At 44.7% G+C, this 12,347-nt stretch overlaps 1 protein-coding gene across 1 annotated transcript in view; it reads right to left on the bottom strand.

Annotated features, from left to right (window-relative positions):
• ZNF592 (zinc finger protein 592) overlaps window positions 1–12,347 on the bottom strand; it is a 37,883-nt gene that overhangs the window by 4,323 nt on the left and 21,213 nt on the right. The window contains exons 4-7 of the mRNA XM_010160679.1: window positions 8,361–8,537; window positions 7,050–7,209; window positions 3,899–4,177; window positions 2,370–2,482 (exon numbers count right to left, since the gene is read on the bottom strand). Coding sequence (XP_010158981.1) covers window positions 2,370–2,482; window positions 3,899–4,177; window positions 7,050–7,209; window positions 8,361–8,537 — 729 coding nt within the window. The remainder of the gene's footprint in view (window positions 1–2,369; window positions 2,483–3,898; window positions 4,178–7,049; window positions 7,210–8,360; window positions 8,538–12,347) is intronic.

Below are 12,347 nucleotides of genomic sequence, written 5' to 3'. Positions count from 1 at the left end.
AATATTCAATCTAAAACATCCCCTGGTGCAACCTGGGGCCATTTCCTCTTGTCCTATCACTGGTCACTTGGGACAAGAGACCAACACCTAACTCTCTGCACCCTCCTTTCAGATAAGCTCTTCCCTGAGCCTCCTCTTCTCCAGGATTTGTGGACCCTCTCCTCACTGGACTTGTGCTCCAGACCCTTCCCCAGCTTCACTGCCCTTCTCTGGACACGCTCCAGTGTCTCACTGCCTTTCTAGAAGTGAGGGGCCCAAAACTGAACACAGTATTCAAGGTGCAGCCTCACTAGTGCCAGGTAGAGTGGGACAATCACTGCCCTAGTCCTGCTGGCCACACTGTTCCTGATGCAGTCCAGGATGCCATTGACCTTCTCAGCTGCCTGGGCACACTGCTGGCTCATATTCTGCCCATTGGCAACCAAGCCCCAAGGTCCTTTTCCACTGGGCAGCTTTCCAGCCACCTGTCCCCAAGCCTGTAGCGTCACAGGGGCTGGTTGCGACCCAAGTGCAGAACCCAGTCCTTGGCCTTGTTGAACCTCATACAGTTGGCCTTGGACCATTGATCCAGCCTGTCCACATCTCTATGAAGACCCTTCCTTCCCTCAGGCAGATCAACACTCCCACCCTACTTGGTGTCGTCAGCAAACTTACTGAGGGTGCACTCAATTTGCAAGTGGCAGTCACAGAGGTGGTTGTACACACAGAACAGTGGTTTGGACAAACTAAAAGGGATCAAAGGGGAGACTGGACAGAAGACCTTGGATCCAAACAAAGAGCAGCTGTTAGAAATGCTCGGACAAGTATTTCAAGGAAGAGGTTTCATTTGATGAGTGCTGTGATTTCAGTAAGTTTGCCACTACAATGATTAAAGAGACAACCATTGTCCAGTTAAGACTTCATCAACAGATTTTGAGAAGGAGCAACAACAAGCTGGAGAATTAAACACAACCAGACTTCACTTGAATTTTGCAGCTGCGTCTTCTCTGCTGTAAATATGGCATGACCATGGGCCCTTGGGTGAAGCTGTGGATCCACAACTGTGTGTCATCAAAAGCAGTCCAAAAAATGGACTCCAGGGCCTGTACAAGCTAATGCACACAGTAGACTGGACATCCCAGGTTGTTAGGTATTTCTACACAAATCCTTCTTCCCAGCTAGGCCTTATGTTCATTTTGATTCTGATACACTCCACTTCGAACACAATTGATCCAGAGAGAATAGATTTATACAAATCAGGTGCATGTAACTCCAAAGACCATCACCCACAGTCTTAAAGCAGAACAAAACATACTGGGAGTCAATGTTTCATCTTCTCCAGAGGTTCCAAGTCACAGCAGTTACAAGAAATGGAAAGTTTAGAAGTCCTGGCTGAAAAATGCATCAGGAATGTATTCCGATCAGGCCCCAGTGGTGATGCCAATATTTCACCCATTTACTAAAAGCTATTCTGGCTCACTATGCAGTCCAAAGAAACATAGTATGTGAGGGAGGTACTCTTCAATATAGGCTTTTAGTAACTTAAGTGCAGAAAAGTGACAGCACACTCTTCAGAAACACTTGCATTAAACCAAAATTTCAGTTAAACAACAAAATCCCCCATTCTACATCACTGCAAAGTTCCAACACAGAATGCTTTAATTCTGTTTCAGAAGGATGTCTCAGAATGAGACAGGAAGAAAGTCAGCACGACTGCTTGGCGTACAACTTATTCTGCAACAGTAGGTGAGAACGCAGCAGTCGTACAGGCAGTTTTGTAAGCACTGGGCTTTGTCCTGTATTCACAGTTCAAATATGTTCACCAGCAATGATTTTCATTCAGATGACCTATGTCAATCATCAGTGAAGTCTCCAAATCCATTTTCCAACTTTGAGGTGTGTCTTCCCAAGCAAATCCAGAAGACAATTCCCCACTGCCCTCCAGCTTGTGCAATCTGTTTTGCCTGTGTAAAGTGGTGGCAAGATTAGTGCCCTAGTTCATTAGGATTTTACACACCTTTTGTACCATTTTTTTCATGGGGAAGGCACAAGAGTGATGCATGACTACACCAACTGCGACGCAGCAAGAGATTGGCCCAATATTTTATTGGCTCTTCCACAAGGGTGCGCAATATAATTCTCATTTTGCACCTGCAGATCTCAAATCAAACCCTACCCTAAGTTTCCAAAGAGCATTGTACAGTCAAAAGCAAGAGACTTATTTTAGACAATAGGTGTCTCATGTTTAACGTCCTCATCTTCTCACTCTCCCTCAGTAACTTACAGCCTGGAGTAGATAGGAGCAGACACGGTCTATTACAAAGGGCTTCCAAACTTGAAGGCTTAGCCTGCCGTTGAAAATAAATTTGAAAAGTGGCATCAGTACGTACCAGCAAGTATAAACTTTCTTTGCTGTGTCGTGATTATTGCGGATGTGTCTACGCAGACTGTTGGAGGCATTAAATGAGCGTTCACACTGTCGACAGGGATATCTCTTCATAGACTAGCAGAAGAACAGAAATATCTTTTAATAACAGGGTGATGGAAGGCACTAACAGGATTCTAACATTCCCATGCTCTCCACCTGGACCTTACCTCTCAGGTGCAAAACCCCCTCTTCCACTGATAAAGATCACTGAGATTTTGAGGTCCCACTTATAGTCAGCCCAGCACTTGGCAAATATCAGCACTGGTCTTACAAAACCCAGCACTAGTTAAAGCACATGCTTGATTTTTTTTTTTATTAGGAATTGCATTGGCTGCTTTTCCTGTGGACTCATCTCACTGCAGGATCCTCTGCAGAATTAATTCAGTGGAAGGTGCCTTCTACCTCAGAAGAAAGCCGGACCCCAGTGTGAAGTACAAGTCCACTTACCCTTCTCTCTCCTCATAATTCAGCACAAGAAAAGGGCAAGATGTTAAAGGGCATCACACAGCTCTGCTTGCTATCCATTTGAGATATCCACATCCCCCGTATCAACTCAACAGAGATATCAACAATGCCCCGTAACTATCCTCCTTTTCCTACAGTCCTTTGGATAACCTGCATGCATTCCATTAAAATCTTCTTAGACTTGTTTAATGAATACATATATATATATATATAACTTAAATATTTGGCAAATTTCCTACTTCTATGAAATTCAAATGGGAAAATGCAGCATTCTCACCCTGCCCCCACCTTCTTCTCTTGATACTTATCAAGTGGGACAATCCAGCACTCCCCAAGTCAAGCTAGAAGGAATCAAAGATGACGACCCAGATTTCCACAGCCTCTGCTCATGGGACTCGAGAAGGGTGACTCAGTATATCAAAGAAGTCCTGATGCCAAAGTACTAAGAAATCTGGCTGCACACAAGATCTTGGCCTATGTTCTGCCAGCGAGCAAGGATTAGCTTGACAGAAGTAGGTCAAGGCATCACAAGTTTTGAGCTGGACGAAACCAACAAAATTCAGATTTACAGTTCTTATAACGATAGCTTTGCACACTGCATGAGTCTGTTACTCTTCCCGAGTTAGATGTAGTGATATCTACCAAACATCATGTAGAGGAACTGTATGTCCTTCTGTAACTTTTGAGTGTAGGCAGTTTAGATCAGACTGGTGAACCAGCAACTGGGGAAGACACGACTCTCCATCCACTTACCCAGATGAGCTGAAGAGGAAGCCTGACATATGATGCAGTGGGAGAAGGAACAGCAAAGAGGATGAGGTACGCAGGTTGTAGAGTATCAAGGTCAGAAACTGTGCTTACAACAGGCTACACCTTTTTTTGTTGTTGTTCTGGCCCTGAGCTTACTCCACGGTGAGCTGGCAAACAGATTCTTGTTTTCTTTTTGCCCCAAATATTAATGATTATCAGACTCTTTTACTAAAAATATCTTGTGACCTAGCTGAAGTGTTTCATCTGAATCCTTACCCTTCCATGACTTCTCTTCATGTGGGACACATAGGTTTCCCGATCGGGCATCCACTGTGAACATTCCTTGCAAGTCCAACCAGATCTTCTCAGTCTGGACTTGGATTCAGGATTGTGTCCTTCCACCCTCATGTCCTTCCTTGGCAGTGGGGAGTGGGAAGTCCCATTGGCTACTGACAGCTCCTTTGGTTGGGTATGACCTTGGTTCCTTGACGCCTTCTCAGACTTCTGTCGAAAGTTTAAGAGCTCCTCAGGATTTTGGGGCACTCCATGAACACCCTGTGTAACAATAATAATGGAATCACACAGTACATTTATATGTAATTTATATTCTATACTTTATCTATAAATAAATAACATGTATTATTTAAATAAATAATTTAAGCTCCTGCCCCCCCAGACAGTATGTTGATGTCCGGCTCTTGCGTATCTTCCCACTTCCTCTTGAAGCCACGTCTAGTGCTTTCCCCAGCAAGAGATTTTCCCAAGAAACATGTAGGTTTGGTTTATGTTTCCTGTGTGACAACAGCAGCTCCTTGGTGCTGCCTGTTTCACATTGTGGATGAGCTCTGAGAACTCTGGTTAAACAGGGAAGATGTAATGAAAGAGAAACGTTAATTGTCAGTATTTCAAGCGCCTAAGCTCTAAAAACACAGTGCTTTGGTAAGCTCTGAATGAAATGTTTGCTGTTATCTTGAGGGCTCCAAAGCTGCTTGATCTTTGCTCAAGGGACGGGAAAAGACAACCTCTCATTTTCTCCAACGCTACTTTCCTCAATTCCACAACGCCCATTCCTGTTTACATTTTCACAGTTGAAAACTTTGCTCTTGACAAATAATAGCAAGCGGAAGGCCAGAAACCAGCCCTTTAAAGAATACGTCTCCAGGCTCCTTGGTTGTTCAACAGGCCAAAATCCAAAGCACCCCCCCACCTCCAAGTTATTTTAACAAAGAAAATTGAACATAGGGAAAATAATCCAGAAACGAAGAGCTGTGGGAAAGCAAAAGCAAATAAAATAGCAACATACCAAGGAAACCTCAAGAAACTCCCCTAGGAACAACAACAGTTCATTCACACAAAAGGATAATTTGGAGGTTTAATTGTGCACAGTAATTAATAACGGGTAAAGTTTCAACACACGAAGGCCCCAGGCCTTTGGAAGTCTGTCTGCGGGTTAGACACCAAACAAACTTCAAAACAGCAGTTCTCATCTGAGAAGCCTGTGTGCTTTGCACCTGATCCAGCTGATGTCCGCAGAAGCTCTTTCATGCAATGGCAAGGCAGCAACAGCTGCTCCACAGCCTCACCAGCTATTATGGGTAACATAAACACTTCACCTTTCTCCCCATCTGAAAATCTCAGGAGTGTTTTATGAGCAAAGAGCGCATTAGTACTCATCACTCCATTCCTCCTGTTATTACACCACTGGAGGGGAAAAAAAAGGAGCACAGAAAAAGGAACTGACTTCTCTGCAGAATCCACAACAGGAACCAGGCCTTCTAACCCCTACTCTTATGCTTTAACAACAGAAAGCCAAGAAATATGAGAAGGCACACGGTTTCTTTATCTTGCATGGAGGAGAAAATTAGACAGCACCTCCTATAAACGCTCTATTCTGTAAAGAAGTGAGATCTGATAGGAAAGGAGATGGGTTAGTGCAATTACCATCCTGCCACAGCCCACAAGCCTTCTTCAATTACCATCTCAAAGGCCTTTTGATGGCCCAACAGCCTCATGGTTAACAGACAAAAGTTTTGTAGTGGAGGTGTCAGGGTGCTGGTGCACAACCTGCTGCAGGCGGGTCCCTGGGGGCGGGAGCCACAAGTTGTGTACCTCAATCCAAGTCCTTCTTTTAGCATTGGGGTTGAATGCCTCTTTGAAGGTCCCAGCCTTCATCTCAACTCTGTTTGCCTAGCTATAATACAGGAAGATTAGCAATCATCAGCTTCACAGGAGGGCTTCAAATTTTCATTCATTACTGCATGCAAAGCATTTCCAGATTTGCAAGTTAAAGGCATGAGGGAGAGAGCAAAGAAGTAGTTTTGAATGGTTTTTGCTTTTAGGAGTGAGCTAATGAATCTTCTTGCTTTTTAAGTTGAAGTATAAACAAAATAATGTCACTGATTAAAAAAATCATGTCACTTTTTCTTCTAATCAAAGGGAAATAAGACTTTGCAAGCTCTTTCTTTAAAATGCTATCAAGAAATCTTCCAAGGCGATTTCCACGGCAGTGTTGTTAGACACTGTACATAGAAACAAACTGAGTAAGACAACAGAACAATGCGGCGCTCACATATTCATGGGATAATCAGATCTGCAAGCCTTCACATGCATCCCGCTAGAAACCACCACCAAAGGGACAATAACCTGCTTTTCATAGCGATAAAAGAGCGATGAACAATAGTGAGGTTATTGCAGCGCTTATTGCAGTATGAGCCGACACTGAGGGAGGGCAAGTTCAAAGCACCCTCCAGACCACCAAGTTCTGGGGTTGCACGCAACCATCCATTTCAGACCATCTCTGGAGCAGCCTGAGTGGTGTCAGCATGGATGCACGCAAGGTGGGCGTCCCACCTCCCGAAGGCTGGTACCTCCAGGGCCATCACTTTTGCCTCTGTCACTCCCCTCTCCCAGTCTGGTGTGATTCTGCTGGCAAGTGGAGTGGCCAGGGAAGCGAGGTGTTAAATGCCACGCAGCCTCTCTCTGAGGCGGCTGCAAAGGGGCCAAAGCTCTCTAGGTAAGCAACCAAAAGAGGGAGATTTAGTTTTCATTATGTAAATTGAGTAACACTGCTGGCAGAGAAAATGCCTGTCTCCCAACCAAAGATAAAGCTCCTGCCCTGGTTTCATCACTTCCTTGAGTTTAATATAGAACAGTTAAAAATAAAAAAGATTTACCATAGAAAACAAGCCTTTGTCATAAGGTAAAATTAGATATCGATGAGAGTAACTGCCTGAATTATTACCAGCTGACACAAAATTCTCCACTGGTCCTTCCAGATAATACTGTAAATCATTGTAGTCAAGTTTTCCACTAATGTATTGCTCAAGAACCTTCCACTTCTTCAACCACTTCCCTCGCACAGTTGATGTAAACTCTCTGTGAACTCAAAAATAGGACCTTGTATCAGTAAGTGGTGGGAGTTACCTACCTTAACATGCTGCATTAACTGCTGTTTCTGCATATACACCAGCTGACACTGAGGGCACTTAAACACTCCCACCAACAACTTGCTGGTGTTCTGCTGGAAGTGCTCTTGGAGCAACTTCTTCTTGTTAAAGACAGTCTCGCAAGAGCATTTGTAGATCACCCTGGAACAATAAAAAAAAGTAAACTGAGACTTTCTTCTTTAGTTATCTTAAGAACACAGTGGAAAAAGTTATCTCAGCAACTTCAGAAAGGGATGTGCTTCTGAGGAGGGCTGTGCCCTCGATGTACTGTCAACACACACCCACGTGGACAACTGAACCATTAATTCAACTGGGAAGAACAACAAAATGCCTCAGGCACATACCACAGCTTTCTAAAAATAAGTTCACTTCTATGCATATGCATAACTTCCTACGTGTGTGTGTTGGTAGGCACAGACAGATGGGAGCACGCTCAAAGTACACTTTCAAAACACACACATCACTTTCAATCCCACCTTTCCATAGCTCTTCCCTTAAGGCACACATTGTCAGCAGTAGTTCAAGGCTTGGAGGGGGGAAGCTACAAAGTGGAAAACCCAGAATGTTTCCCTCTAGTAATTTCTGGGGGAAATACTGCATGGCATAGCTCTCCTCTTCCTTTTGAGTGCCAGGTGCAGCAGTTGCCCTGGAGTCATAGAATCATAGAATCACAGAATGGTTTGGGTTGGAAGGGACCTTAAAGATCATCTAGTTCCAATCCCCCTGCCATGGGCAGGGACACCTTCCACTAGACCAGGTTGCTCCAAGCCTCATCCAGCCTGGCCTTGGACACTTCCAGGGATGGGGCATCCACAGCTTCTCTGGGCAACCTGTCCCAGTGCTTCCCCACCCTCTCTGTGAAGAATTTCTTCCTGACATCTAATCTAAACCGCCCGGTTTTCAATTTGTACCCGTTACCCCTTGTCCTATCACTACAGGCCCTTGTAAAAAGTCCTCTCCCAGCACCCTTGTAGGCCCCCTTCAGATACTGAAAGTATCTACCAAGAAGTGCTACTGTGGGTCCTGCTGGACAAAGAGGCGACCAGTAAGATCCTTTTACGGATGTTCAGCCCTTCCCTGACCAAACTCCTCTCCTCCTACCCAGGAGACCATGTTCGTACCAAGGAGAGCATGCTGTGTCTAGGAATGGACCCCTAGGAACGGACCCCTGCTGACAGACAAAGCGGCAGCTCTTCTCACATGAGGACAACAACCGAAAATAGAAAAAAACTGTGAGGGAAAGGGAGAGTCCTGGAGCTACCCAGCAAAGGAGATAAATCCAAGATACTTACTGAGTAGTTTTTTGAGGCTCTGCTGGGTGCTGGCTGGTCATGTGAGCCGTGGTGCTGTCGGCCGACTTGAAGGCCATTGGGCAAAAAGAACACTTGTGGAAGACTTCGCAGTGTTTCTCGTGGATGTGCACTTTCAGCATGGCGAGGGTCATGAAGACAACTCCACAGTGGATGCATCTGGGGGACGCACAAAGGAGACGAGTTACAGCCACAGTGTTGCTTCCAACACACAGGCAAAGCAGCACAGATGGCAGCAAGCACCAGGCTACAGCAGGTCGTCTTCTAGTCTCCTCAACAGCCACGTGGAAGAATCAGGGAGGAATACAATGCAGGAATTCACAAGCTGGGCAGATCTCACAACTAGATGTCAGCGACAAGCAAACAAGATCTATAAATGAAGCCTTCAGAGACTAAAACAACCCAGAAAAGAAAGAGTAAAGGCAGATGTGGTTTAGCAAAACACCAGCCCTGTATCTGTGAAAGCCAGTTCTGCCACAGGTACAAGTGAAGAACTAAAGTATCTGATAAGATCCCTGGGCAGCAATAAGCAGCATAAATATCAGTTAGTCCCCCTCACAAAATAAACAGAAAAAGAATATTCAGCTAGGAAATCTTCAGTAACCCTGTACAATTGCTTCTCATACTCATATTAAGTACTAGAAAACAATGACAGCAACAGCAAAGACACTAAAAACAGCAACAGAAACACCCAAGGAACTGATTAAGCTCATTAAAATCATTAAGACACAGGTGTTGTCTGGAAAGTGCCTGTCTGGAAGCTTGGGGAATAATCTGGGAGAAGAGGAAGAAGCAGAGATTACATGTGGAGCCAAAGGATTCTTCTTGGCAGCTGAAAACATAGACCTGGATCCAGGAGGAGAATCAGGGTCACCTCACCGGTCTGAGTCTGCCTTTCCTCACAACATGTCCCTGTGACAGGCCTCATCTGACACCCCCCAGGAGGGCTGCAACTGGCAGCCTTGCTATATTTACCTTTAATAAGTCTCCCAAGCACGCACCAACCTGCTGTGCTCCAAGAGAAGCCACACACCAACACTCCAAGGGCACATGAGGATGCAGACACCTGCCCTCGCCTGCCTCGGCCATACCAGCCACAGGGTTTACCATCCCCATAGCAGCACCGTTGCTGATCCGGGACCAGAATAGCCTCTCCTAAGAAGATTCCATCAAAATGACTATCAGCAGATCTTCACTTAAACCAGCACTGTGCATATGGACCATTACAGGGGAGGAGCTCGACCAGGCAACCCGGGGCCCAACACTTGCGTTAACATGTGAGAGAGACACCAGGGATAGCTTCCTCTGTTAAGCCCCAGTTAAGCTGCCTTAGAAATACCTTTTTCCCCTTTTCTGAGCTCTGCCATTTGCCTGTGGCATTATTAGGGGTTGTGTGTTTGGCAGCGCTGTGGCACGGGCGCTGCCGTCGCAGATGGACCCCAGCTACCGAGCAACTGGAAGAGCTCCAAGCCTGTATCAAAACCAAACAAGCCGCTAGATTATCCTTCCCTCCCAATGAGCCTCCCAACAGCGTTTAGGAAACAAGCCTGTGCTTTGAAGTTACACTTCAAAAGATTGTTAGGCAGAAGCCAGCGCGAAGAAGCCAAACCCTCCCTCCCCAAAATATACACAGAAATGCTGTTTTCTTAAATTTAGAGAGGGAAGTGGTAACAGTAGCTGGTGTCATCTCTGAGGGAGCATGAAAATATTCCGCTCAGGTAGCTCTGCCTTCGAGCCTGACCCTCATTCACGTGAGATGGGGAGAGAGACTTTTTATTATGCTAACACCAAGAACAGTGTTATGATGGATGAATAAATTGCCAGTGGAAGAGCAAATGCTAATCCTGACAGTAAGGTCTGGCTGGTACATCCAGGAATATCCAACGGGCTTCTTCCACAAACATTCTTCGAACTAACAAGAGATGGTTCTGCATTACATTCAGTTCTGGTAAGTACTTCATATAGAATTAGGGATGAAATAAATACTAACTCAGGGTCAAATGATCACGAGTTAATTTAATCTACAGTAAATGGAACTTTAAACAACAGCCACTTTGTAATCAAGAATCCCAGTGCCAGAAGGACGAAGTTTGATAAAGTAAACTAATTAGCAGAACAAAGCGGATGGAGGATGTCAGAGGCTTGCCATGTCATTTCTGCAAATTGTGAATTCTGCTATTATCTCCCCAGCATGGGGAAATAATTTGCAAGAGAAGACTCTCAGACAGCCTCAGGGCAAGGAGAGGTATTGTAAAAGTCTTGGAAAGCATCCTGTGAGAGAAGATAAAGCTACAAGGTGATGCCTGAACTCTCAGAACATTTCCTTTGCCACCACCTTCCAGCCCATCAACTCTCCAGGTGGCACCGCGCAAGAAAACAGGTCCCACATCAGAAGGGACAGCTGGAAGGTGCCTGGAAAAGGTGGGGAGGTGACACTTGGAGCCAAGCGGAAAGGAGCATTTAGGACAGGTTTGTTGATTTTAATTTTTAACTGCAGAAGACCTTTCTCATTTTTGGTGTAATCACTAGCCATGACGAAAACCTAAATAAAGCAACCTTACCCCAAACTTAACTGAATACATTGGGGTATTAGCAGAAAAGGAGGCAGAATAAGGACTGATCACAAAACCAAACCCAAACTTAGGCATCAGAAATTCAAGAAAAACAGGGACATAGTGAGAGGCAGCAAAGTTGAGCTGATCCTGGGAAGGATTTAAAAAATCTCCTAGGCTTTTCAGCTCGGTAAGTAACAAAAGTGAAAGAAAGAAGTAAAGTTGCTATGTGACCACAGGACAGATGCCACGGATTATCCAGATACAGTTCTGCAACTGGAATTAATTTCTTCTGTTTTCAACGATGCCAGTGCCATCAACCCTGCAGCAGACAGGCAGGATAACAAGATAGCACAGCCAGAAGCTCACCTGTCTGGTGGACTCCGTTTTCACAGATGAGTTTGAGCAGATGTGAATTAGAGGAGAAGTTAAAAAAATTTAGCTGCTAGAGAAGCTGGGTAAAGCTAAAAAATCTGTAAGAATAATTCTTGAGTTCTGTCTTGGCTTAGACCTTCATTCATGTCCTTGGCACAGAAAGCAGATACTTGCTAATGACATCTGTAGACGGATGGAAGCTCTCGTTGCTGACAAGGATTAAGGCATCATAAAGATGTTACTGTAATACATCTGGGATTAATAATGTTTTAAAAAATTGCCAGGTCATACACTTAAGAGTCAGGACCAAGCTCTGCCGGTGGCTGCAATCCCATCAGTTGGAAACAGAAGAGAAAAGGGCTTGCACTGGCTAAAAGACTGAGCTTCCTATATTATGCTGCTCAGGCCGGCATAACCCTGTGACACATTATTGACCGAGGCATTGATGGGGATGGGGATGCTGCAGAAGCAGCTCAGTGTGACGAAACTGCACCTGCATTTGGGATTCTCAGACGCTAGTGAAGTCCAAAGAATTGCACCAAAACCATGGTTACTTTTCTGACACCTCCTCCATTCCCATTTTTCCATCTCAGGGAAAACATTTTTTTCCCAGCTTCCTTCCTTCTCTCAGATTAACTCATTTTCAAACAGCCCAAGTGTCACTGCCATTTAATTTGCCAAGGAATTAATTCTTTGGTGTGGGATGTCCCCCCTCAAATCAGATCCCACATAAAAAACCCTTATCTGTATATAATTATATTTGAAATTGGTTTGTTATGTCTCTTGTCTTCACAGTTGAAAGAAAAAAAAAGTGTGATTTCAGAACAAACCACACAGTGGAGGCTTCCTGAATTTGCAGACATCTTAAAAGAACAGCTCCAAGAGTAGAAATTGCCCTATTCGTTTCAAATTTCCAAGTATTTAATGGCAATCGGAGAAAAAACAGAACTTTAAGTAATCTTAAAAGGTCACCTAGTCCATTGCTCATCTTCCAAGCAAATCATCTGTGTCTTAAGAGCTGTGCTGCAGCTAAACATGCCAA

The sequence above is a fragment of the Eurypyga helias genome, unplaced genomic scaffold (genome assembly GCF_000690775.1).
Source record: "Eurypyga helias isolate BGI_N326 unplaced genomic scaffold, ASM69077v1 scaffold13641, whole genome shotgun sequence".
NCBI classification, from domain to species: Eukaryota; Metazoa; Chordata; class Aves; order Eurypygiformes; family Eurypygidae; genus Eurypyga; species Eurypyga helias.
This window is presented reverse-complemented; position numbering and strand designations above follow the sequence as displayed.